This window comes from Loxodonta africana, chromosome X (genome assembly GCF_030014295.1).
Source record: "Loxodonta africana isolate mLoxAfr1 chromosome X, mLoxAfr1.hap2, whole genome shotgun sequence".
NCBI lineage: Eukaryota > Metazoa > Chordata > Mammalia > Proboscidea > Elephantidae > Loxodonta > Loxodonta africana.
Window position 1 is genome coordinate 20,261,056 of NC_087369.1, and position 27,941 is coordinate 20,288,996.

At 45.9% G+C, this 27,941-nt stretch overlaps 1 protein-coding gene and 1 non-coding gene across 2 annotated transcripts; both read right to left on the minus strand.

Annotated features, from left to right (window-relative positions):
• Window positions 1-2: 2 nt before the first annotated feature.
• On the minus strand, window positions 3-27,737 carry RS1 (retinoschisin 1). Its single transcript, XM_003416027.4, has 9 exons — window positions 27,699-27,737; window positions 27,105-27,218; window positions 26,790-27,012; window positions 26,371-26,493; window positions 13,517-13,542; window positions 12,879-12,984; window positions 3,356-3,497; window positions 2,078-2,273; window positions 3-187 (listed from the first exon to the last, which is right to left on the minus strand). Exons 1-9 carry the CDS (start codon window positions 27,735-27,737, stop codon window positions 35-37), a joined length of 1,122 nt encoding a protein of 373 aa, XP_003416075.1. The 3' UTR covers window positions 3-34.
• Window positions 26,663-26,735, minus strand: TRNAV-UAC (transfer RNA valine (anticodon UAC)). The gene has a single exon. It is a non-coding gene; the product is annotated as a tRNA-Val (tRNA).
• Window positions 27,738-27,941: the final 204 nt, after the last annotated feature.

Genomic DNA, 27,941 nt, shown 5'->3' on the forward strand with positions numbered 1-27,941 from the left:
CCACCCCCTGGCAGGCGCTAAGCTGAGGCAGGCGTTAGGCACACTTGCTGACGCACTCCAGCAGCTCCATCCGGATGGCAATGCGAACATGCCAGCCCAGTGGGATCAGTCGGATGAAGCGGGATATTATAGGGGGACGCAACAGGTTCTGGACTGTGGAGGTGTGGTCCGAATTTCCGTAGAAGACCTAAAGGAGGGGAAAAAATTCTGTCACCACCACATCAGGGGAGGGAAAAGGAAGAGTGATTCCTGTCTGGAGCTGGCCCCAACTCTTAATTCTATGTAAAATCTCAGAAAATTGTTAAAGCCCAGGAAATTCGCAACCCGTACCCCGTTGCTGTCAAGTCGATTCTGACTCATAGTGACCCTATAGGACAGAGTAGAACTGCCCCACAGGATTTCCAAGGCTGTAAATCTTAATGGGAGCAGACTGCCACATCTTTCTCCCATGGGGCAGCTGGTGGGTTCAAACTGCCGAACTTTTGGTTAGCAGCCAAGCACCTCATCACTGTGCCACCAGGGCTCCTCCAGGAAATTTGCAAGTGCCCCCAAAATCAGACCTTGAATGGTTGTCAGCACCTACATGCTTGGGGCAATTGAGTTACTCTGTGGAGATATCTAAAACTGTACCTTCCAGTGTGGTAGCTACTAGCCACATGCAGCTATTTAAATGAATTAAAGTTAAATAAAAATTCAGCACCCCCCCATCACACTAGCCACATTTCAAATGCTCAGTAGTCACATGTGACTAGTGGCTGCCATATTGGACAGTCCCGATATGGACGTTTCCATCATTCTAGAAAGTTCTATGGGATGGCATTGATAGAAAACAACTCTGGGCTTTTATTTACCGATTTTTGTACTTTTATTCTTTGCATTTGGACAAGGAGCTTTGAAAAGATCCATGTTACACTTGTAAGAGGAATGCTCTCATGTCCAAAAAGTATCCAAAGTGGGGCTCAAGTAAAAACTCTTGAGTTGCCAGCCAAAGTTTGTGTGTCCATCCCTACATCAATACAAATGGCAAGTACTGTTTAGGCTTGGAAAAATGGTTTTAAGAAAAGACATAAAAGCTACAGAGATGATTCTGGAAGGCAGAGAGCAGTGCCCCAGAGTTGGGAGAAAAGGTTTTGCTTAGTGTTTTTCTGAATGTAACATAAAATGGTGCGGTGGATACTTGAATGTGCCTCTTTGCAAACTGTTGAGGCTTTTAGAAAAGCAGACAGGGCTTGCAAAAGAATTCCAGTGACTTTTTAAAAGCCAACTAATTAAGAACAAAAACAAAATAAGATGTCCAAGTATCAAGATAGTTTTTCCTGTCGTGTTCAAACTCTTCGAAACTTCAACCCATGTATGCCTTCTCATTCTCAGCCACATGTGTCTGTTTAACCTGATTAAATGTCCAAATTAGGCTGGGGAAGTCCTTACACTTAGGCAAAAGGACAATTAACATTTCTAAACAACTATTGAGTTTTTAATTTATTTTTATTCATCGTATATATAATCAGTCCTTGGCGAACAAGACTTCAGGCCTGGCCCACAGAGGTTGCTGGGAGATAAAGTTGCCCAAAGGATTAAGAAGGCTGCATTTAATGTTCAAAGGCTTCTAAACCCGCACCACTGCATCTCCACTGGTGGGGTCCTTTTAACTGTTCACATAGTTTAGTGGCTAACTTTCTGGGTTGTCAAAAGTTTCCCAGCATTCAGTCTCAATCAGTAGGAAGTCAAGGCCATATCTATATAAACGGACTCTTTTACCTACTTGCATCAGTAACAGATCAAGCAAGACCCATGAAACAAAGAATGTTCAGTGATCCAGTGAGTTTAGAATAGTCCAAGTGGCTGGTCTTGATTCTTCAAGCAACTATCTGCTGATATGAGAATTCAGACAAATATTTCTTTTGCACACAAGAATGGCATTCATTGGCCAACAAATTGCACTGGGTACCAAGGGTGTGACAAGGAAAGACACCTGTCCCCCGCCCCCCGAGAGCACACAGTATGGTGGCGAAGAAGCATGGATGACCCACCATGAGGGCGGGAGCCGCAGGTGATCCGGGACAGAGGCCTGACTTACCCGGTTGTTCCCGGTCTGGTCCTTATAATAAATCCAGTTCAGGCTCTCATCGGTTCTGTACTGCACACTGTACTTGGTCATCCACTCATCGATGTCACAGCGCCCCTGGGTGAGGATCCCTGAAATCACCTTGATCTCCTTCAGATCGATTTGTAACCATTGGCTGTTGTCCTGGAACTTGGAGAGCCAGGCGCACCTGCCGGGAACACACCACATCACCAGGAGCCCTTCCCCCGGAAGGCCTCCTCAGGTACCATCTTTGGAGGGGGCCCCAGCACCTGAAGAGCCATCAGCAAAGGCTGGCAGTCTGAGCAGCACTCTTATTAGACCTGGAGGCTGACTCCAAGAGCCTCCGTGATACTTAGCTTGGATCTCATCTCTCCCTGTATCCCCATCTCCCGAAGAGCAATTGCCAGATTCAACTAAGCTATCAACAAAATGCCTTTAAGTATAGCTAAAATCTTTGGGGTGTAGGTTGAGTGTGTCTTTCTCCAAAATGCGTGAACACGTGGTTATTAGACCCACCAGCCCCGTTCCCTTTTCATTAGTGTCTCCTAATGACTTTCTCCATACGTTTCCTAATGACTTTCTTCATTTTCACTCTCTGCAGACATTACCTGAATCTTTCGATGCTGTCATCCTTGCCATTCAGGCAGTGTCTACCAAGGGCAGAACCCTGAACCACCCAGTGTATCTGGAAGGGCTTTTGATCATTGAAAAGTAAAAGAACCAGTTAAGGAATTCCTTTTTTTTTTTAGCTATAAACCCATAAAGCAAACATGTTGTTGGTTCAGTTGATTCAGACTCATAGCGACCCTATAGGCCAGAGTAGAACTGCCCCATAGGGTTACCAGGGAGCGGCTGGTGAATTATGAAGATCTGTGGTTTCCCTCCTTTTTTTTTTTCTTTTATTGAGAATTTATCAGGACTCAGTCCTTGGCTGCCTTCTCTTCCTATTCCAGACTTGCTCTTTGGGTGACTCCTGACTTTTGACTTCTATCCCAGGACTCTCAGAAAGCCTTTCTTCCTTCTTCCTCTCCTCCATTACACTCACTAAATAATCTTTTGGGCGGTTATTGGCTTACAGCCCATCTGTCCCTGTAAACAAAGGCCTCCGCTGTCTCGTTCACTGCCTGTATCCACAGTACTAGGTGTGTGGAAGGTGCTCAATCAATATTGAAAAAGTAAATGAATTCTGTGCCGTTCATTTATTAGAGGAACCTACTTTTGTATATCACATTTATAAAAACCATCACCTGAGCTGCCTGGCCTGCTTACCCAAAGCCTTGACTGTTGAGCCGGGCCTTGTTTGCAGTCCAGGATGAATACCAGCCAACGTACTGCTCTGGGTTGGAGCAGGTGATCTGGTCTGGTGTAACCTCTCCTGATTCAAAACCCAGGGGTTTATGATATGGGCATTCTGGGAAAAGGGAGACAAAAGAACATTAAAACATTCATATATCTCAGACACAAAAAGACTGAATAGTCAACAAACACAAGAAGAAGACTGAAGTGATAAGAAAAACCATTATATTTGCACTTTTGAAAGTGGAGACTTTTCCTTGTCAGTGCAGTTCACAATCAAGCTAGGTCTTGAACCTGTTCACTGCTTATGCAGGAAGAGTGGAGATGAAAGCAAGGGCTTGCCCTGGAGCCTTACAGCCTTGGAAACACCAGAGGGAGTGGTTCTATGACAACATCACGAGTGGGGGAATTTTTTAAAAAGAGCGCACCTCTTTCACAAGCTTAAAGGCCTAAAAACCAAGAGGTTCTGCAGCAAATATTTTTAAATGCCATACATCTTGGTTTTCCTCATTAACATAGGATTAGCCGCCCTGCATGATGTCATCAGGGCCCCTAATTGGCCTCAGAAAGTATATGATGCCAATTATAGGAACAAAACAATGGTGAGAGTCAAGAGGGACAATTATATATTGAGACCGACTTCCCACTTGTAAATTGCAGTTTTCTCACCAGTCTAATAAAAAAAAGGGGGTGAAATGTGGCTGAGTGACTGTTGAATAGGAACAGTTGAAAGGAGCTGCTTTCTTCAAATAAGAATAGCCAAAGCTGCTTATTATATGCTAATTGCCTGCTGCTGCTCGTGTATTTCCTCTCACGCTAAGAACGCTGTTGAATTACCTGGTCAGAGACTGCCAGCTGCCAACCCGGTATTCATTCTCCCCTTCTTTTTGACTAAAGAACCCTAATTTTGTTGGGGGCAGCAACGTGGCCAGCTAATATACTATATTTCCTGGCCTCCCTTGCAGATGAAAGTGGCCATGTGATACAATTTCTGGCCAGTAAGACACAAGAGGATGTCAGCTCAGGATTTCTGGTCAAGTGTTGCTTGCCACCTCCCGCTTCTGGTTGCGTAGAATGAGACCTGATGGCTGGAGCAATGGTAGCCACTTTGTACTATGGGGGCATGGTCAAGAGAACTCCAGAGTCCTCAGCCCTGCTATCCTTGAGCAACTGCCTACCATGCAAGTCAAACAAAACTCCTAATTCAATAAGCCACTCTTTTAGGGGGTCTCTTACTTATAGCCAAAGCCAACTTCTAACTAAATTTCTATAGAAAACAAATAATAAAGCCATGCAGAGACGTCTTCCTGGTTGTGAGTGATAAACTCCAAATAAAGTCAATCAGATTGTTTTTCTGTGTGTAAATGAGCTTTCAGGCTGAAGAGCTGAACGTATTTACTGGGGCATCATCACCTTTCACAGTAAAATGAGTGCTGAGGTCTTTCGGGAGGATAGTTTTTCAAAATTGAATGAAGCTTGCAGAAGCTTGCAAAAGCTTGAAAGCTATCCCAAGACTCCAGAGGGCCTGCAGGGACAGCCATGCCCTGTCCCTAGAGGCTAAAAAGGACAACTTCAGGCCTGTGGCCAAGGGGGGCTTAACCTTACGCCCCAGTGAACCAAAAAAATAGATCCGACTACCACCAGTATCTGCAGCTCATGGGGCCAGGGGTGAGGAGGCAGCATTTGTGATTAAGTACCCAAGCATTTGTACTTATCAAGTACACAAGACTTTGGGAGCCCATTCAAATAACGTGTCTTCCTGGGAGAGAGAGTGCTTTGGGGGCCACTGACTCAGGCCTTGTGTGGCTGAATCCTTGGGGAAGCTTGTTGAGAATACAGTTTCCAGGAATCCACCCTCAGAGCGGCTGCATTTTTCACAAGCACACTTTCAAAGCATACTTTGAAACCCTTGACCTGGCAGGGAAGGCATTTTGCTGGCTGGCAGATTCAGAGGGCCTGGTGCCCATGGACTTGGCAACTCCCCCCCCCACTCCCCAACTCGCCTCCAGCCTGGAAAACAAGCCCGAGCAACCAGAAAGAGGCATCGGAAAGCTGGCTTTCAGCTGGACCTTGGTCGTTGTTCAACCTGTTTTCTAATTTGTAAAATTCTAAAAGTGGATGTGTCCAAGTCCTCCTCCAGCTCTAGCATTTGATGACAAACCTCTCTCTCTCTCTCTTTTTTTTTTTTTTTTTTGGCCCTCTGGCCACCAGCTGTGAGGGAGGGACAGAAGGGAAGGAAAAGTGGGTTGTCACCACTCCCAGTCACTTGATTCTTATTTCGTTCTGCTCTTCCTCCCATTTTCCCTCATCTCTCTTCAATCTCTTCCCAGCGAACTCATCTAGCACTTAAGAGTGGACTGTAAACCTGCAGGGATACGCTCAGTGGCAATGGGCTGGGAGGCATGTGAGGGCTTGTCCAGGTGGTGGAGAATCTGTTGTTTGGACGTGGATCCCGCACACACTCTCCAGGGGAGGCCATCAGCTCATCATCTCCATGGCTGCAGCCAGGAGCCCAGGCCTGACTCCCAGGCCCCAGACCTCATCCCACTGACCCCTAAGTATTTCCAGGTGCATATTTCCACTTGGATGGCCCCATCTATCCCAAACTGAGCCCTTCATCATGTGACCCCACGCCGGCTCCCTGCCCACTGCTCCGGCTCTCAGGCTGCCTAAGCCACAAACCTGGTGTTTGGCCCAGGTTACAAAGTGGAGGCTTGACACTGCTGGGTCTCAGCCTTGGCTGCACCCTGAAATCACGTGTTCAGGCCACAGCCCCAGAGATTCTGATTAAGCTGCAGGTGATTGCAATGAACAGCCAAGGTCAAGACCTACTGCTGTCAGTGAGCCTCTGGGTGAGCTTGGGCAAGCTAATTAACTTCTCCAAGTCTCAGTTTCCTCATCTGTGAAATGGGTGTGACAGTAGTACCTGCCTCCATAAAGTCTCTGTAGGATTAAATGAATAATGTTTGTAGAGTGCTCAGCACTGTGCCTGGCCAAGAAGCAGCAGCTAATATTGATGTCATCGGGTGAATTCGTGAGGAGATACTGATGACTTCCTGAGTTTTGCATGTTTGTTTTTCTGGTGAGGACTTGCTGGAAATCCAATCCCTCTACCTTTCTCTGGCCTGGCCCCATTCCCCACCACATCCTCACAAGAAGTCTAGCCTCCTATTTCTAAAGGTTTGGGCTCTTTTTTGCCCCAAAAAGGAATAGTCTCTGTCTTTCTCTCTCGCTGTCTCTGTGTGTGTGTGTGTGTGTGTGTGTGTGTGTGTGTGTGGTGTGTGTGTGGTGTGTGGTGTGTGTGTGTGGTGTGTGTGTGAGCTCTGACAGAGAGAGACCTGAGAGAGAGAGAGATCTGAGAGAGAGGAGAAGCCTTGTCAACAGCCTTTCTCAGGCTTGTGGATTTGGGAGGTCTAAATCTCAACAGGAATTAGCTGATTGTCCCAGAGGGTAGGCTGGAGGCTCTGGGCTCTGACTGACTGTTGCCCAGGAGGCTTGACAGCACCAGCTAAGGTCACAGTGGCGTGTGGTAGAGGCCTGAGTTCAGCTGAAAGTTGTTCCCCTGAGGGAGCTGGAGCATGGATGGGGCCTGGGAGCCCTGAGCAATGGGTTCCCTCAGGAAACTTGGGCAGAGAGAGGCGCCACCAATGAGATGGCCACCTTTGAGCAGCACTGTGAGCCCCAGGGAGGCTGCCATCAGAGCCCTTTTCAAAGCCCCTGAGGGGTTCATGTGGCCCAAAAGAGAGAGGAAGGAACTTCAAAAATCCTTAGACTCTTCATGGGCAGTGACAAGGGGGGACTCAAACTGGATGCATTTGGATTTAGAAAAGCAGCAAACACGACATTTCTAGCACTCTGCATGCTGTGGAGTAAACCGTGTTCCAGTTATATTATTCTTGTTTTCCTGACGCCTCCTCTTTCCATAGTCAGTTTACCTCCAGATCCCGTTTCGTCATCTACTAAATACTCTTAAGCCCCTGTATGCCTTTCTGCCTTCTTACCACGCCCACCCAAAACCCTCTCTTTTCCAGATTCCTGAAGGCCACCTGGTAGTGTCCCAACTCTTTTCCATGCCTGAGCCAGAGAACTTTCCGCAAGTATTTTCCCTGCTTCAGGCCCTTCAGTGGTGACCCACTGCCCTCAAGATGTCAAGTGCAAACTAACAAGGCCTACAAGGCCCTTCAGAGCCTGATCCATCTCCTGACTCAGCTCTCCTCTGGAACGGGGCGCTTCTGCTGTCCTCATGTGGCCTAGAGGCCTTCCCTTGAGGCTGTTTCCAGACTTGCTTTTCCCTCTGCCTGTGACATTCTGTCCCTTCCCTTCCTCCCTACCCCCTCGACAACTCCACTCATCCTTCAGCTCTCTGCCTACTTCCCCTGCCCACCCTGGGCTGGGTGTGGGTCTCCAGGGGCAGCCTCCAAGGCACTCTGTACTTACTTAATTAATTAATTAATTAGCACTTAGCACTCCTTATTGTGACTGTGTCATTACCAGCTTCTATTGTCTGTCTTGCTTACCAGTCTGTCCTGAGTGGATGTTGATTGGGTAGATGAAGAAAGGAAGGAATAAACAAACACCATCGCCACACCTTGGGTGGCCACTTGAGATAGGCAGAGATAATGGCAGATACAGGAAGCAGAGAGCTCGGGGAGGAAGCAGAGGTTGACTGTGGCCCACAATACTCCCTCTGGCCTAATCAAAGCCAAACTGTCAATTGAGTGCGAACGAGAAAGCAACAAATAATGATGTTGAAGGAATTCAGGACATCTTCATCAGGCTCTCTCAACTTTTCTCAGCCCAGTGGAATCTTACTATTATAGCAGTGACACCTGTTTTTATACTCCTTTTCCTCGTCAAGAAAGACCTGTCTCTTTTGTGGTGCAAATGGTTCTTCTGAGCAATGGTTTTATAATTAGACGGATAAAGGCCTGTTCATAAAGTGCTTCGAATCAGGCTATGTATGTTGAACAAAGAGCTCAGGGACATTCTTGAATATATATCTATATAGTAGAATACATAGAATAATATTTACAGAATGAAATGTAAACTCGAGTATAATCAAGTATAGAATATAAAATCTAGAATAAAAGTAGAGCATTAGTGAACCATTTGATTTCTTATACTTTTTAAACCTTCCCTACCCTATTCACCCCCTCAGAGTACTGGGGGGTAATCTGGGCTCAACTGTGGAAAAGCCAGATCTTTTAGTACTTTTAATAGTGCTAAGCTGAAGATTAGGAGACCATAATGTAAGGAACAGGTCACCTTCTGCTCTGTGGGTGGGGCCCCTGGGCATTAACCAGGGTGAGGGCCAGCCCAGGTATACCTAAGAGTTCCTCCGGGCAGCTCAGAGTGACTCGTCTGTCCTTATGTACTTTCCAGGGCCGCCTTCTCTCCTAAGACGGGCTATTATGGAAGCACTGAACCTCAGAATTCAGAGAGAGCAAGCAGCGTTTTTGATATTCCCACGAAGTATCTGAGGCACAGGTAACTTCTGAAGGTGGTGGCTAGCCCTGCTGCCCTGAATCTTCTCTTTCACAGAAGAACCAACTAGCACCAATAAATCAACCATTTAATACTAAGGTTGTGTTTTTTTTCCTTCCTGGAAATATCTGTGTTGTAAACAAACAAACAAATACACACACACACAGAGTGGAGAGTACTTAAACTAAGAGAATTTCTAACTTTGGAAACTTCAAGTACTCAAGTTCACGGCATCTGTGTAGGGGAGAGAGCCTGGGGACCAGGGTCTTCTTCACAGCCCTCAAACCCAGGTGTAGGTGATGGCCTCCAGGGCAGGCTTCCTGAGCTTACAGTTGATTGGGTCAATGAAGCCAATCGCCATGAATAATCCCTTTTCAATTTCCCCTTAGAAAGCACTTCCTTGGAAGGGAACTCCAGAAGGGCCCAGTCCCTAGAGAAAAGAACACTTGTCAACTTCTCCAGGTGGGACAATGCCTTCATTTTTGTATCCCCAGCAGTGCCTGGCACATAATAAAAACTGCTTGCCATTGAGTCAACTTCAACCCATGGTGACCTCATAAAAGGCACTTGCTAAAGGGGGGTTGAACTGAAGTACAAGTGGATGATTACAGAGGGTGCGCACGATGGATTGGGCAGCTCGCAGCCCCTTCTCATGACTGCATGAGCCAAGGCCAAGGAGTGCAATCAGATGTCCTGTATGAAGAAAAACCAAAGCAGCTGCCATGAAAAGTAGTGAAAGTGCTACAAAGAAAACTTCCCAGTCGCCAGTCAAGTCAATTCCAACTTGTGGTGACCCCACGAATGTCAGAGTAGAACTGTGCTCCATGGGGTTTTCAACGGCTGATTTTTTTTTTAAGTAGATCACCAGGCCTTTCTTCTGAGGCACCTCTGGGTGACCTCGAACCTCCAACCTTTTGGTGAGCAGCCGAGTGTGCTAACCATTTGCACCACCCAGGGACTCCTCTGTAAGGAGAAGCCTGATGAATTAAACTGCACCTCCAGCTTGCCTCACCACCAGGCTCCATGTTCCCCTCCACGCTAACAGTCATGACAGACTTAGTTTAGAGACTGTGTTACACTCTTGCAGTAAGTAGGAAACAGGCAGCAGAGGCCATCACTTCACCAAAGCCATTGTTACTACCCCCCATTTGCTATTTTCATGCTAATGTAATGAAATAACGCTTGCGTGTGAACACACACACACACACACACGCCTGCCCCTTGTGGAGCTATTTTTAGGAGATTATGTAAAGTGAATGAAGTTTCATGGCTCCCTCAGAACCCTGGAGAGGAGTGGCAAGGACTGTTTCCTGTAAAATAGGCTTGGAGCAGTGGAAAGGGCTGAGCATGGCAGATGTTACTGTGCCTGCTAAAGCCTTTGAAAATTATGTCTGCTCACTCCTTCCTCAGAGTCTATGTTCTGGAGGCAGGGAGAAAAGGAACTGCAGTGGGCCCCACAACATGACAATGGGCTTTTTTTCTTTTTTGGAATCTCTGGGTGACGCAGTTAAATGCTCAACTACTAGCCAAAAGGTTGGCGGTTCAAATCCACCCCAAGGCATCTCTGGAAGGAAGCCTGGCAATCTGCTTCCGAAAGGTCACAGCCTTGAAAACTGTATGAAGACGGGGATAATTCCTTGATTTTTTTATTCCTGGCATGTTACATACATACTCCTTGTTTTTCAGGGATTTTTCGAATTATCATTAAAATTTTTTTTTCCTTTTACTACCTGTTTTTTGGCCAACATACTTCTCCAGAGAGAGAATATGACACCTTTTACTAGTCTGTATGGAAACTCTGGTGGCAGAGTGGTTAAGAGCTACAGCTGCTGACCAAAAGATCGGCAGTTCGAATCCACCAGGCTGTCCTTAGAAACCCTATGGGGCAGTTCTACTCTGTCTATAGGGTTGCCATGAGTTGGAAGCGACTCGATGGCAATTGGTTTGATTTTCAGTACTAGTCTGTTTAACCCTCTGTTAGGGACAAAGTTTACTTTTTCTCCAGGCTTTTGACCTGGGATAGCTTTTTTGCTGCCACAGCTGCAAAAGTAAACTTCCTCTGGTAATATTATAAAAACTTGATTATTAAATGTTTAAAAATGCAGTTTAAGAAGATGCATACTCCATAAAATCATTAGTTAAATATTCATTACTAAAAACACGTTTTTACACACACACACAAGAACCCTATGGAGCAGTTCAACTCTGCACACATGGGGTCACTGTGAGTTGGAATCGACTCAAGGGCAACCGACAACAACACTAACATCCCCACCTTTCCCAGCCCCCTTGCAGTCAGGTGAAGCCATGTGAGTAGTTCCAGCCAACCTGACCAGGACCGCTTCCAAAATGAGGCAGTGAAGGGCTGGATCTCACCTCCCTGCTGTGGAAAAAAAGACAAGGCCACACACTGAGATAGTAGCTTCTCCTTCAGCCTGGGTCCCTAGGGGGTTCGGTGGAGAAGAACCCCCTGCCAACTCACAATAAACCAAAAAACAAACAAACAGACCTGTTGCCATAGAGTTGATAATGACCCTATAGGACAGAGTAGAACTGCCCCCATAGGGTTTCCAAGGAGCAGCTGGTGGATTTGAACTGCTGACCTCTTGGTTAGCAGCCAAGCTCTTAACCACTGCTGCTGCTTGGAAACCCTATGGGGCAGTTCTACTCTGTCCTATTACCCGTTGCTGTCAAGTCGATTCTGATTCATAGCAGCCCTATAGGACAGAGTAGAACTTCCCACTGGGTTTCCAAGGAGTGCCTGGTAGATTCGAACTGCCGACCTTTTGGTTAGCAGCCGTGGCTATTAACCACTATGCCACTACTGTCCTATAGGGTCACTGTAAGTCAGAATCAACTCAGTGGCAACGGGTTTGGTTTGGTTTTGGGTTCTCTAGAAAAACCAAACCAGGGGCCAGCAAACTTCCTCTGTAAAAAAAAAAAAAAAAAACAACCCACTGCCTCTGTAAATAGCTAGACAGAAATATTTTTGGCTTTGCAGGCCATATGGTCTCTGTCACAACTATTCAATTCTGCCGTTGTAGTGTGTTTTTTTAGTGTGGAAGCAGGAGCCCTGGTGGTGCAGTGGGTAGGAGCTCGGCTGCTAACCAAAAGGTCAGCAGTTCAAATCCACCAGCCATTCCTTGGAAACCTTATGGGGCAGTTCTACCCTGTCCTATAGGGTCGCTATGAGTCGGAATCAACTTAATGGCAAGTTTTTTTTAGTGTGGAAGCAGTCATAGACAATATGCAAATGAACGAGAATGGCTTTGTGCCCATAAAACTTTATTTACAAAAACAGGCAGTGAGCTGGATTTAGCGCAAGGGTCAGAATTTGCCGACCCTGCTCTAAGGGGTTGTGTTGTTGGGTGCCGTCAAGTTGATTCCAACTCATAGCGACTCTACAGGACAGAGTAGAACTGCTCCATAGGGTTTCCAAGTCTGTAAATCTTAAGGGAAGCAGACCGCAACATCTTTCTCCTACAGAGTGGCTGGTGGGTTCCAACTGCCAACCTTTTGCTTAGCAGCCGAATGCTTAGCCACTGCGCCACCAGAGTTCCTACCCAGAAACTAGCACATGGATATTTAGTGAGAAGTAAATATCCAGGCCCGGTCCTATTACCAGTGTTGGACAGAAGAAGAAGAAAGCAGGATTCCTGACACAAATGAATGATGTGGCCAGGATTCCAACCCTGGGCTTTCTGGCTCTAAAGCCTGTACTCTTCTCAAAACTCCATGCTGCCTACCATTGATTCATTTTACATAACTCCCATTAATTTAGTGTATTGAAAATTAGGCCCTAGCTCCTGTCCACCCAGGCCAGGTAGAGAGCGAGGAATCTGCTTCTGAACAGTGCCATCGGTACAGTTTGTTGACACAGTGGTTGTTGTGGAATCTTCACCTTGGAGGCCAAGTGGAGAACACCTAAAGCAGAGCATCGACAGAAAGAGAGAAAATAGAGTGTTCCCGAGGGCTGTTAAGATCCGGGGCCCCAAGGAGAGGAGACGCTTACCTGGTATGCAGTCTAAGGAGGTAGCTCCCGCAGACCACAGAGTGTTGGCGCCACCTTGGCAATCGCACTTGCAAGCTTTATGGTACCAGGGGTCCTCGCCCTCATCCTGTGGGAACCCAGAGAGGCAGGAATGTCAGAAAACTCACATTCAAAGGCAGCTGTGGTCAGCACCACTGGGAAAGTTCATTGTCAGAAACCAGAATTATCAATCCAGCCTTAATACTCACAGTTGCCATTTATCTTTGATTCTGAACAAACACATTGCTGCTATGTGGGCGACCAGCTAATATTCTCTCAGACACACTCATGTACAGGGCAATGTTTACCCCATTATAGAGTAACCCAAAGCTGGCCTCCTCGCTCATCCCCTGGAAGTTTCTACCTGGGTATCCAATTTTAAAAGGTACTGGATTTGAGATTCTACCATCTGATTTAAAACCTGGTTTTTCATTCTCTTATTAAATACCAATCTTGGAGCTTGCCCAGAAAACGTGATATTGCCACCACCAGAAAAAAAAGCCTTTAATATGCTTTTTTTTTTTTTTTAATAAGGTGATACTCCTGTAAATTATTTTTGGCTAGGAAAAAATCTTCAAAACTGTCTCTGTGTAAATTGCAGCCTTCTTACTCTAACATACCTCGGTAGATGATAGTCCAAGTGTGGCTGAGCAAAAGAACAAGAGAGGAAAAATCAAGTTAAAAAAAGCAAGAGAAATTCAACAACGTGATTCATGGTATGGAAAAGTGAAATGAAAATAGCCTCATAAAAGTTAACAAAGCTCCTTTCTGGAACAAGCTAAGTAAATATCTGCCAGGAAGAACATCCACGGATGCTGAGAAACTAAGGGAGAGCAAAATGAAACAAAAAACAGGGTGATGATTGCTCATTATAACCCCAAAACCCAGTCGTTGAGTTGATTCTGACTCGTAGCGACCCTGTAGGACAGAGTAGAACTGCCCCATAGAGTTTCCAAGGAGCGCCTGGTGGATTCGAACTGCAGACCTTTTGGTTAGCAGCCATAGCTCTTAACCACTGTGCCACCAGGGTTTCCATGCTTTTTATAGAATTTTGAAAAATTCATTAAAGTAGCAAAGACGGAGGGGAAGCACCTATATTTCTTACCACCCGAAGGTGACACTGTTAACATTTTAGTATAAATCTTTCCAGTCTTTTTTCTGTGCGTATTTTCTTAGACATATTTGAGAACCTACTATGTAAACGATTATGTGTCTTGCTTTCTTTTTCCACTTGAAATTAACAATCAGGGTTTTTCTCTTTACTCATTAACTCTTCCGTATGATCAGCCCTGGTGTCTGCCTGCTGTGCTAGTCAGAACTTGGTCCCGTTTACATAACTGTCTTAGTTATCTAGTGCTGCCATAACAGAAATACCACAAGTGGGTGGCTTTAACAAAGAAAATTTCTTTTCTCACAGTTTTGGTGGCTAGAAGTCTGAATTAAGGGCGCCAGTGGTAGGGGAAAGCTTTCTCTCTCTGTCGGCTCTGGGGAAAGGTCCTTGTCTCCTCAGCTTCTGTTCCTCTGCTCCTTAGTGATCTTCGCGCGGTGTGACATCTGTCTTCTCCCATATCTGCTTGCCCCTCTATGCCTAATCTGCTCCTTTTATATCTCAAAAGAGATTGACTCAAGACACACCCTACGCTAATACTGCCTCGTTAACATAACAAAACCCGTTCTCAAATGAGATTATAACCACAGGTATGAAAAAAAAATACATTGCCATCAAGTCGATTCTGACTCATAGCGACCTTACTGGACAGAGCAGAACTACCCCATAGGTTTCCAAGGCTGTAATCTTTATGGAAGCAGATTGCCAGGTCTTTCTCCTGTGGAGCGGCTGGTGGGTTGGAACAACCGACCTTTCCTATTTAAGAAGTGAATCTAATGCCCACTATTACGGATTGAATTGTGTCCCCCAAAATATGTATTGTAAATCCTAACCCCTATACCTATGGTTATAATCCCATTTGGGAATGGATTTTCTTCATTATATTAATGAAGCAGTATTAGTGTAGGGTGTGTCTTAAATCAATCTCTTTTGAGATATAAAAGAGCAGATTGAGCAAGCTGCGAAGCAAGAAAGCACAGACAGGGGAAGATAGATGCCAACCCACATGAGATCTCCAAGGAGCCAAGAAACAGTAGCTGAAAAGAGACAAGGACCTTTCTCTAGAGCTGACAGAGAGAGAGCCTTCTTTTAGAGCCAGTGCTCTGGATTCGGACTTGCAGCCTCCTAAACTGTGAGAAAATAAATTTTTCTTTGTTAAAGCCACCCACTTGTGGTATTTCTGTTATAGCAGCACTAGATAACTAAGATAACTAAGACTCCGACCAAAACCTTTCCGACTGTTTTAGAGGGTAAAGGAGTGGCCTCATCTTTTTTCAGCACAATTATAAAAGCTATCTTTTCAATTTGTGCCTTCATTTAAATAATACATATTTACCCATTCAACAAACTCTTTGATGTGTACCCTGTGAGCCTGGCACTGTACTAGAGCCTGGGCCTTCTCAAATAGAAGCCTGGCTCTCTGCTCACAAACAGCTTGAGGATCCAGGAGACAACAGACCACTGGACAAAGCACATGATGGGTACTTTGATGGGTTATGCACAGGCTAATGGGAGCCCAGAGGGGGAATATCTTTTAGCCTGAGAAGACTCAGGGCTACCTCTACCCCGCAGCCACCACACCCAGCCTTTCCTAGGCCCTTGTTCCACTGGTTATTCATTCCTAGAGACTCCCTGGCTCGTCCACTGTGGGCAGAGCTGACCCTCTCAGGCAACATTGAGGGCTAGGGAGTGCCATCTTGGTAGGAGACCACCACGGTACCACAGTGCCAAGCCCTGTGCTGGCAAAGGAAGTTACTGATGACTTATTTTCAAATCCAATAGACTTCCCAATACTGATCTTACATCTTCACTCTGCAGCTTTGGATGCTGTCAGTCCTTCCCATCTTCCTTTAGATTCCATAATACTGCTCACCTCATTCTCTCACCACTCTGAATAATCCTCAGTCCCCTCTGAGAGCCCTCCTTCCTCTCCACACCCCGTAGGTGTGGTGAAACTAAAATTCAGACTCTTACACTGAGTGGCTTGCTGAATATCTCCATGTAGATGTCTCTTACTCTCTAAATAGTGGACTCAACAAGGCTATGGAGGAACCTCAACTTTCGTATGTTCCTGGTGGGAGTGTAAGCTGACGTAACATCTTTAGAAGACTGTCGTGGATTGAATTGTGTCCCCCCAAAATATGTGTCAACTTGGTTAGGCCATGATTCCCAGTATTGTGTGGTCGTCCTCCATTTTGTGATTGTAATTTGATGTTGAAAGGATTAGGGTGGGATTGTAACACCCTTACTAAAGTCACATCCCTGATCCAATGTAAAGGGAGTTTCCCTGGGGTATGGCCTGCACCACCTCTTATCTTACAAGAGATAAAAGGAAATGGAAGCAAGAAGAGAGTGGGGAACCTCATACCACCAAGAAAGCAGTGCCAGGAGCAGAGTGCATCTTTTGGACCTGAGGTTCCTGTGCTGAGATGCTCCCAGACCAAGGGAAGATTGAGGACAAGGACCTTCCTCCAGGGCTGACAGAGAGAGAAAGCCTTCCCCTGGAGCCGATGCCCTGAATTTGGACTTGTAGCCTACTAGACTGTGAGAGAATAAATTTCTCTTTGTTAAAGCCATCCCCTTGTGGTATTTCTGTTATAGCAGCACTAGATGACTAAGACAGACTCTTTGGCAATTTATACTGGGGCTGAACGTATACATGCCCTATGACCCAGCAATTCTGCTCCTGAGCATTTACCCACTGGAAACCCATACATATGTTCTCAAACAAAACAAAACCAATCAAAGAAAAAATCCCATGTCCTAGCTTATCCACAGCAGCAGTATTTGTAATACCCCAAACTGGAAACACTCATATGTCCATCTAGAGTGAAATGGGTCCATTGTGGTATATTCACTCAGTGGAACACGATCCTGCAATGAGAATGGACAATCTACAACTACATGCCACGATATGGACGAATCTTAACAACCATGATGCTGAGTGAAAAATCAGATGCTAAGGAGGATACACCCTACGAATCCGTTTAAATGTACAAAACAGGCAAACTCAATCTATGCTGCTCAACATCAGTATACTGGTTACACTTGGGGCCAGGAATGGCAGGGAGGAAGCACCAAGAGGGTGTCTGGGGGGCTGGTAATGTTTTGTTGTTTGATCTAGGTGCTGGTTACATGGATGTGTTCAGTTGTGAAAATTCACTGATCTGTACATTTAAATGTACTCTCTGTAGGTATATTATACTTCAATAAAATATATGGATATTCTGTCAATAAAAGGAGTTTTAAAAATGGAACTCATTAGCTCTTTCCTCAGACCTGTTCTCCTTTATTTCTTAGCCTGCTGAGTGGCTCCGCCATCCACTCACCACCCCATCCAGAGACCTGGGAGTCGCCCTAGCTTCCTCCTTTTCCTAACCCCCATATTCGGTGGCTACCATAGACACCCTCTCCTGTCCATCCCCACTGCCACTGCCTGGTTTTAGGCCCCCATGCTCTCTCCCCGGATACTCTCCCTGCTGAAGAGAGATATTGCCTGACTCATCCTCCTTGTTGCCAGTGGAATAAAACTGTAAACCTGATTGCATCACTCTCCTGCTCAAAACCCTTTGGTGACCCCTGAGACTATGGCCCCGGACACCTTGCTCACTCAGAACTGAAGCCTCTCCCAAAGTCCACCTTTCAGCCAAAGATTAGACAAGCCTATAAAATAAACAACAACACATGTGAGGAGCGTGCTTCTGAGATCAAGCAAGTATCTAGGACATAAAATGATGATGGCTGCTATGGAGAAAAATAAAGCAGCAAAATGGGGGGACAGGGAGTGTACTTTTAGGTTTCAGGAAGCCCTCACTGAGAAGGTGGTGTTGGAGCAAAGACCTGAATGAGGTGAGATATCTGGGGGAAAAGAATTCTGGGAGGAGGGAATAACAAGTGCAAAGTCCCTGAGGTTGGCATGAGCTTGCCAAGTTCTAGGAACAGCAAAGAGGCCCTGGGGCCGGAGGCAGCGCAGAAAGAAGAGAGATGGATGGAGATGAAGGGAGGGGTGGAGGAAGGAAGGGAGGCAGGTCGTGGAGGGCCTTATGGGCCTTATTGAGAACCTTGGCTTTTACTGTGGTGCACCATAGAAGGGACTGGAGCAGAGGAGGGATCTGATCTGACCATGTTCCAAGGCGCTCTCTGGCTGCTTTATGTAGCCTAACTGTATGGGCAAAAGTGGAAGCAAAGTCCAATTTGGTGGGAAGTGAGGAGCCCTGGTGGCGCAATGGTTAAAGTGATAGACTGCTAACCGAAAGGTCAGCGGTCCGAAAACCACTAGTGGGTCCATGGGAGAAATTGTGGCAGTCTACTTCCGTAAAGATTTACAGCCTTGAAAACTCTATAGGGTCACTGTGAGTCAGAATTGACTCGATGGCAGTAAGCTGTGGCCCTCATCCAAGTGAGAGATGATGGGGGCTCTGCCCAGGAGGGGCAGTGGGGTGATGAGAAGTGGCTGGATTCTGACTGATTTGAGGCCTGAGCAACTGGGAGGATGGAGCTGCCATTTACTGAGGAGAAGGTTCCAGGGGAGCAGGAATTTGAGGGGGGGGTGGTGTGGAGATGTTCTGTTTGGGGCATAGGAAGGTTGGGAGTCCTTGAGAGTAAGTTGGAGTCCCTGGGTGGTGCAAACGGTTATCGTGCTCAGTTGCTAACCAAAAGGTTGGAGGTATGAGTCCTCTCAGAGGCATCTCAGAAGAAAGACCTGGAGATCTACTGCTGAAAAATCAACCATTGAAAACCCTCCAGAGCACAGTTCTACTCTGACACATATGGGGTTGTCATGAGTCGGAATCAACTCAACAGTGACTGGTGGTGGTGGTAAGCTTGGGAGATCTGCGGGACACCCACGTGTTGAGGTAGGCAGCAGGCTGGAAACATCTGTAGTTTAGGGGAAAGCAAGTAAAGACTGAATAGTACCCATAACCTCAGTCAGCAGCTATGCACCATGAAGAACAAAGTAGAGGAGCAATTCGTATCTAGTTGACTTGGGGGTTGGTTAATCTAGAAGGCACTCCACCCTACGGCCCCATCTTCAAGAGCAGCATTGTGCCAAGACCCTCTTTTGGGGGGACCAGAGGCGAGCGGTGTTGGTTACTGACAAAAAAGAAAAAACAGAGTGGCCTTAAATAATCAAATCAGTTTGGTTCAGAGGCCATGTTCGTCATTGAAGAGGGTCTCTTCAGCTGCAACTGAGCAAACTCAGTGTTCAGAAGAGGCTCAGCCAACCTTTCTCATTGTCCCTGCCTGCTGGGCCATTTGCATTACCTAGTATCCACGGGCTACCCTGGAGGAGTTTCTGCCTTTTGTGGAAACAAAGCAGAAGGCAAAAAGTGGGGGAGGGGGAGAGGATGCCGTCACTGTCTACCTGTGGAGAGGAAGAAGGCTAAGAGGAAGGCCTGGTTTCAGAGAGCCAATTCCTGTGCCGAATCAGACGTTGGGCAAATTTCTTGTATTCTTTTCCTCCCAGGCTGCCCTCCCCGGAAAGCATTTGTCTGTAGGCAGCCTGGGGTTCTGAGGCGCCAGATCCTTATGGAAATGAGCTGAGGGAGAAGGAATAACAAGCATTTTACAGGAAAAACTGTCACCAAGGGAGCAGCAACGTGGGGGCTGTAAACCCCCCTCCACCCCAGTGATTTAATCACCAAAAAAACTGGAGAACAAAAGCATTTTTTGGCTTCAACATATTATAATACTAAGAAATAACGTTGTTGGCATAAGAGAAAGAAAACATCAGCCTTTAAAGGAAAAATAGGAAAGGCATATTTTCCTGTGGTTGCATATTTTCTCCCTGCTTGGATTGTTTTCGAGATTCTTCGCAGGCTATGTGTCTCCGCTACAGAGTCAGAGAGGTCTGTCACTCACCAATGTGAGACTGATGCCGTATGGGATCATGCTGTCCTTTTGCCCAAAGGGCCAATCCATGGGGAAACCCTAGTTACCTCAGCCGGAACATTCAAGGCATGCCTGTTCCTCAAAATGTGCCTTCTAAACTCAAAAGGAAAAGCACGTGTTAGACATACAATGTTGTTAGGTGCTGTCGAGTCAGTTCAGACTCATAGTGACCCTATGCATGACAGAACAAAACACTGCCCGGTCCTGTGCCATCCTCACAATTGTTGGTTTGTTTGAGCCCATTGTTGCTGCCACTGTGTCCATCCATCTCGTTGAGGGTCTTCCTCTTTTTCGCTGACCCTCTACCAAGCATGATGTCCTTATCCAGGGACTGCTCCCTTCTGATAACGTGTCCAAAGTACATCAAACGAAGTCTTGCCATCCTCACTTCTAAGTAGCATTCTGGTTGTACTTCTCCCAAGACAGATTTGTTCGTTCTTCTGGCAGTCCATGGTATATTCAATATTCTTCGCCAACGCCATGATTCAAAGGCGTCAAATCTTCATTGGTCTTCCTTATTCATTGTCCAGCTTTCACATGCACATGAGGCAACTGAAAACACCATGGCTTGGGTCGGGCGCACCTAGGAAAGACTATTCTAGCCTCTCTGATTGGTTTTCACTAAATACAAAGTTTTCCTTCCCATGGAGGCAGATGAAGCCAAGGAGAAAAGCATAAAATTATGAATGATAAAAACTGTAGCCAGCTTCCAAACTACTTCAGAAACAAGAGTAAGACACAGGAGGAAACAGCAGGCTGGAGATGTGCCTCTTGGGTGGAGAAGAAAGAAGGAAATTGCATGCAGTGTGAAAGTGTTACTATTTTAGGGAACGGGCAAAATATTCGTGGGTAAATCTACATTCCATACATGCTTCAACATGGGTGAACCTCAAAAATATTATGTTAAGTGAATGACGAAAGGTCATATTTTTTATGATTCCATTTATATGAAATGTCCAGAATAGGCAAATCCACAGAGACAGAAAGTAGATTAGTGGTTGCTAGGGGGTTGGGGGAAACACTGGTAGTGTAGTGGTTAAGTGCTTACGGCTGCTAACCAAAAGGTCAGCAGTTTGAATGCACTGGGTGCTCCTTGGAAACTCTGCGGAGGCAGTTCCACTCTGTCCTATAGGGTCACTGTAAGTAGGAATCGACTCAAAGGCAACTGGTTTTTTTTTTTTTTTTTTGGTTAGGGGGTTGGGGGAGGAGGGAATGGGGAGTAACTGCTAATGGGTATGGGGTTTCTTTTTGGGGTGATGAAAAATGCTCTGAAATTAGATAGTGGGATGGTTGCATAACCTTGTGAATATACTAAGATCATTGAATTGTATTCTTTAAATGGACGAATTTAATGGTATGTAAATTACATCTCAATAAAGTTGCTTTTTAAAAAAAATCTACCATCCTTGGGTGGTTGACACACCTGCGGAGGGGCACGCTCACCTGTAAGATGAGTCTTGGTGTTTTGTTTTTATATAATAACATGACCAAGTAATAGACTGACATATTTAAATAAAATGCATATCTTGAAAATCATCACTGGCATTTAATGCAATGTAAGATAATAGAAGCCTGCCTCGATTATAAAACCAAGACAGTGCTTTACTCTGATGATTTGCGCACTCACAAAGGAACCCTCATTCAACATAGAAGTGGAGTCAATCCATTTACCTTATTTCGCTGTAATGAGGAGCCACTGCCTCTGTGGGACAGAAACCGACCGCCAAGAGTAAATCAGACAAAGAACACTTATCTTAAGGTTCCCATTCATGCAACGAATGCATGTTTTCCATGTATGTGGCCTTATTTCTCCATCTGGATGGTAAACTGCTGAAGTGAGGGAGTGTGCCTTGTATTTTCTCTCTGTCCCCTGGAGCATCCCTCTAGCTCAGAGTGGAGCACACAGTAGGTCACCAAGCCACACTGGCCAGTTTTGGTTGGCTGGTTTCCTTTCCAGTCGGTGTGAGGGCAGAGGGACCGGATTAGGTGAGTAAGAAAACTTAAGCTTCCCAAGCCTCCCCACTGGACCAGATTCCATTCCACCTGGACAGATGCTATTCTCTGCTCTTTGTGGAAATTTCTGGAGTTTCTCAGTCACGCACAAATATTGGTAAGCTATAGCACAGGAAGGAAACCCTTGTGGCGTAGTGATTGAGAGCTACGTCTGCTAACCGAGAGGCTGGAAGTTCAAATCCACCAGGCACTCCTTGGAAACTCTACGGGGGCAGATCTACTCTGTCATATAGGGTCTCTATGAGTTGGAATTGACTCCTTTTTGTTTTTGTTTTTTTATAGAACAGGAAAGAGTGCTGTGCTCTGTGCCTGTGGATCGCGTGTCTTTTATTACTTACATCCACTGAAGAAGAAAAGTGTAGCTCTAATGGACAGGCCTATTTTAAAATGAGCTGGTAAACTTTTATAGGGCTTCTTCCCATTTTGGAGTCACAGAACAAGGCTGTTAGACTCAGCACAGTGAAAGCAGCAAGGGTCTGCCCTGTGTGTCAAGGTCACACACAATGTTTGAACCATAGCAGGTATTCAGGGATGGGTTATTGAATGAATGGATGAATGAAAGAATGAATCTCAATGTGAATGACAAGGAAGAGAAATTTGAGGGCGACCCCTGTGGATATCTTAGAACGAGGGTATTTGGACCCAAGCTATGTTTACATTTTCTTGCTGAGGGAAGGGTGAGGAGTAAAGGAAAAAAACAAAAACTCAAAAGCGTCTTTAAGAATTAAGAGTTACTGGGACAAGGTCTTGACTCTTCATTGCAAAGAAAAAAAAAATGACAATTGGCTAAATGATCCCTACTAACTGAAAGGTTGGCAGTTCAAACCCACCCAGAGGCACCTTGGAAGTCAGTCCTGGCAATCTGCTTCCAAAAGGTCTCAGCCTTGAAAATCTTATGGGGTGCAGTTCTACTCTGAAACACATAGGGTTACCATGAGTTGGAATTGACTTAATGGCAACTAGCAACAACAACTTAGAAATAGGTGGCGCAGCACAAATGGTTTCCACTCAGCTGCTAACCTAAAGGCTGGCAATTCGAATCCACCCAGCGGTACCGCAGAAGAAAAGGCCCAGTGACCTGCTTCCATAAAGATTACAGCTAAAAAACCCTGTGGAGCAGTTCTACTCTGTAACACAAGGGGTCGCCATGAGTTGGAATCAACTAACAACAACAAGGTGGGGTTTGAAAAATGACCTTGGGATTATATTTTCAAGGTCCTCCAGGATACTGTGAAATGTAACTAAATAACAAAAATCTCAAATTTGGAGAATGGGAAATCGTGAAAACAGGTACTGTGCCAGTAAAATACCGTGGTGGAGTAAAGAGCAGAATGCTTCAAACCAGGAATTCTGACTCTACTTGTGTGAGTTTAGTCAGGTCTGTCCACCCTGTGAGATCATAGGCAAGCGCAGAGGTCTCCACCTCCCTGCCTTCCTTTTTTTATTTCCTGAATAGCCATAAACACGCAATGACCAAGGACAAGACATTCAACCAATTTCTAACATCTGGAATGAACCTAAAAAGGAAGGCCTAGAACTTCTGAGTTGGTGGGTACTTTAGACTTGAGTTTTTTTTTTTTTAAGACTTGAGAGTGCCATGAAAATGAAAGCGTATTATTTCAAAGATTGAGTACATAAAACTTGCATTTGAATGACATTTTAGAGATTTGCCTTTAATTTGTCCTTATTTACGCATATCTCTGCTACCAGGGCTATCTTTAGAAATTCAAAATTTAGGGAGTATATTGAGTCTTGGGGGGTTTCCAACTCTCAGTTGGATTACAGTCCGGTTGGTACTCCGTGTGTTACGTTAATCCGTATTTAAACTAGGGTGACCTTACATCCCGCTTTGCCTGGGACGGTCCTGGTTTATACCTGTTGTCCCAGCAGAACTATTAATAGCATCTGCTCTACCTTCCAAATTGTCCCAGTTTGAAAGATTAAGTTATACCACCGCTCTTTGACTCCTAACAAATTTTGAGAATTTGCCATATTTTCTTATTAGTTGTTGTAACTTATAGCTATTTTATACAGTTCCTGAGACCCTTCCTTCTTTCTTTGCCATTTTAAGCATCCTTTGAACTCTAGCAGGAAAGCCAGTGGCAAGACAAAGAGGACTGCGTCCACACAAATACAATTGTTAGCTAACAACACATGGCAATTGACATGCGCTGCTAATTGACAGTGATTTTTTTTTATTAATCTACTTTATTTCAATTATGTTAGGAATTCAATTGCATGATTAATGATTTAATTAATGATAATGGTTGCATAGCACATACCTTCGTAGCCAAAGAGAAGTAATAACAAGAAGCCTTCTACCTTGTGTGGCATTTTCTCCTTGTCCTGGCTGCAGCTCTTCCTGACTGAAATGGAGAGCTTCCCCAAGAGCAGAGGATTACCTTGAGCACCGGCCTGATTAAGCATCTTATTCGATTTACTTCTTAGGGTTTTGGCTGAGCCCCATCAAGTTAACCCACAGAGTTACCGGCCTCGACAGGGAAGTCTCAGAGAAGATGCTAATGCCAACTGAGATTGGTTTAGCCAAGGAGGAAAGTGGTTTTATTCTATCTTTAAATGTAAGGGAAGCAGTGGAGGGAAATGGAAACTAGAATCAGAAGGCCCAGGTCTTAATCCTTTCTCTGCCATCATCTTCTTGGGGGTGACCTTAAGCAATTTCCTGCCAGTAAGCACTTCCCGGTTGCTACCCACTGGCTTCCCACCCTTTAGGACAGAGTAGAACTGCCCCATAGGGTTTCTAAGGAGCGGCTGGTGGATTCAAACTGCCGACTTTTTAGTTAGCAGCTGACCTCTTAACCACTGCACCACCAGGGCTACCATAAACTAGCATTCTTGAATTCAGTGAAAATGACATAGATTCCCTTCTTAGGAAGCAATTTAGCATCATGTTCGTACCTATTCACTCAGTAACATACTAAATTTGGGGGCAGACAGTTAACCACAAAGATCTACATTGCTGTGTTACTTGTAATAACGGAAGATTGGAAACAACCTAAATGGCCAAGATTAGGGGATTGGTTTAAGTAAATCATGAGAGGCAGCACAGCACTGATGAGCACAGAGGCTCAGCCCCACTGGGTGCAAATCCCAATTCTGCCACTTCTTACTTGCTGTGTGACCTTGGGCAAGTTACTTAACGTTTTGGGGCCTCAATTTTCTCATCTGTAAAGATAAAAAAGTGATAATAATTCCTATATCATAGAGTTATTTTGAGAATTATATGGGATGGTAATATGTAAAATGTTTACAACGGTGCTTGACATAATTGTTGTTGTGTGCCTTATAGTCAATTCTAACTCATAGCGATCCTACATAACAAAGTAGAACTGCACCCTTAGTGTTTCTTAGGCTGTAATCTTGATGAAAGGAGCCCTGGTGGGGCAGTGGTTAAAGCACTCTTTTGCTAACCCAAAAGGTCGATGGTTGGAAACCAGTAGCTCCGCGAGAGAAAGCTATGGCAGTCTATTTCCGTAAAGATTACATCCTTGGAAACCTTATGGGGCCGTTCTTCTCTGCCCTACAGGGTCGCTATGAGTCCAAATTGACTCCACTGCAGTGGGTTTGGTTTTAATCTTTAAGAGAGCAGATTGCCAGGTCTTGTCTCCCAAGAAGCTGCTGGGTTCGAACCTTCGACCTTTCGGTCAGCAGCCGAGTTTTTGACGTAATTAACTAGTGAGCCCTGGTAGCACAGCGATTAAGAGCTTTGTTGCTAACCAAAAGGTGGGTAGTTCGACTCCACCCGCCGCTCCTTGGACCCTATATGGGGTAGTTCTACATTATATGGTCGCTGTGAATCGGAATTGACTTGGTCGTTAACAGGCTTTTTTTTTTTTTAATTACGTAGGCTTTAAGAATAAAGTTGATTAAGTGATTGTAATAACACGGACAATCATGTGTTATACTCGAGTTAGAAAAGGATGCAAATGTATAGAGCGTATGAGCAAAACTATATAGACAAATAAACAGATATAAAAAGTCTGGGCTTCTTCCTCTATCCTTGCCACCACTATCCATCCCATCCCTGGCCCACACCCTCAGGTCCCACAGGGCTCCAAACACCTTTCCTTGATTCCTCTTGTCAAAGATAAAAACGGCCAGCGTTAAAAATAATCATAACAAGCCCCTTCAAACGAAACTTACTAAATAAAGAGAAGCAAAAAGGAACCAGAGAAACGTTTCAACGGGCACTTATTGAATGTCTACAAGCCTGACACTTGTTCTGTTCTGTGTGATTAGAGTCTTCATTAAACAGATGAATATCTATTCAACAAACCCTACTGCTATATTAAGAACAGGACCGTGATTTTTTTTATCCCTGCTCTGTGTTTGAGAGTTTAATGAAAACTGTCAGAACCTTTAATAATTCAACCGCTATAAAAGCGATATTCCCGTGCCATGCTTTAGTTGGAGGCTCTTGGGAACCGTCCTGTCCTGACTTGCCCGTGTTGTCTTCTTCCCACGAGCGGCCGATTGTCCCAGGTCGCCCGGGAGAACTAGGAGCAGGCGACTCGGCCCGGCCCCCTCCTTCGGTTGTTTCGCAGGTCGGGCGATGACCACAGCGGTCTGGAGGGATAGGCAGAGAAAGTATATGTCATTTCGCTTCTGCGATGAAAACGTAGCAAAAAAACTTGAAAAAGAAGGGAGCAAGAAAAACGCTATTTTTTTGCTTTTCAGTTTTTGCCCCTAAATATCGAAGAACATATTCAGAAATGAAAAACTGACGTGCCAGTCATGGTCCCACTGGGGCTCGAACCCAGGACCTTCTGCGTGTAAAGCAGACGTGATAACCACTACACTATGGAACCTTCCTGAAAGAGCGGTCTGTCTTCAGTTTATTCATGGCTATGCATCAGCAATACCGCTCAGCTGTGGCCCCGCCCTCCGGCTAAGCCCCACCCCGTCCGGCGGAGCCCCACCCCCGCCGCTCTTCGCCCCGCCTCCCCGTGCCGCCTCTGAGGCGTGGTGACAGCGGTCCCCGCCCCGGCTCCGAGGTGAAGGCCGCTCCCCCTCCCTGTCACTAGGTTCGCGGCCCTTGAGACTAGGGCGAGGCTCGGGCCCCAGGTTAGCCGAGCGCGCCGCCCCCTATTCATCTGCCCCCAACCTTTCCCTCGGCCCCCGGCGAGCTCGGGCAGCTCCCCTCAGCCGTGAGGGACCCGCACTTTCCCCATTCTCACCCCGGCACACTGAGCCTCCGGCCCGGGACACTTGCCCACGTCAAAAGGCAAGACGTCGCCACTTCTGGCAGCACTGGAGGCCTGGGTTCCGGAGCTGAGGGGACAGGAGCGCCACTTGGAGCCAAAGATTGAGGCAGCGTGGGCTTCAACACGGCCAGGGGCACTACTTTTCTTATCGGAGTTTTTTTTTTTTTTTTTTTTGCCAGGGGTTGAAAAAGCGTCGGGCTAGTGGCCGGCCTCGGAAACTCCCCTGCCCGTTTCCACAGCGCCCCCGGCCTCCCGAAGCCGCAGAGCGTCTGCTAATCGCAGGGGCTTGGTTTAGTCCTGTTTGTCTGTGTTAATGGGTTCCCAGCCCCGGGGTGGGGAAGCGGTTTGTTGTAGACAGGCCAAGCCCCCATTATGGCTGTGGATGGATGAAGCAATTTGAGGGGCCCAGTGCAAAATGAAAATGCCAGACCCTTGTTCATGAGTTATTAAGAATTTCAGAACGGTGCCAGCAGAGCATTAACTCAGCGCGCGGGGTGTGGTCCCTGCAGCTGCGGCTGTGCTTCCAGAAGGCCTGTAGTCCAGAGCAGGTGCTGGGCCCTCCCTTACACAGGGGGCTCCTGGATGGTCTGGCTTCTTGGTTTTCATCGTCAGTGTCATTTGCCCTCCCAGTGCCTCTTGATGGATCTTTGCCATTGCTCACCATGCTAAAGCTTGAAAACCCACTTAGAACCATCTGGGGACCTGGTCTGCTGACTGCAGCTGTCCTTTTCCCTGGCATCTTCCTCTGAGGCTGGCAGGGTGATGAAGAGATGATACTGAATGTATGAAAGCAACCCCCTCAGCCGACTC

Excerpts from the sequence above, each read along its gene's own strand:
- RS1 (XM_003416027.4), bottom strand. The coding sequence starts at position 27,737 with ATGAAAACCAAGAAGCCAGACCATCCAGGAGCCCCCTGT. Across the intron at positions 27,219-27,698 it reads ACCATCCAGGAGCCCCCTGT|TGGCGCTCCTGTCCCCTCAG; the intron begins GTAAGGGAGGGC and ends TTTGGCTCCAAG. Across the intron at positions 27,013-27,104 it reads CGGAGGCTCAGTGTGCCGGG|GGGGCGGCGCGCTCGGCTAA; the intron begins GTGAGAATGGGG and ends GCAGATGAATAG.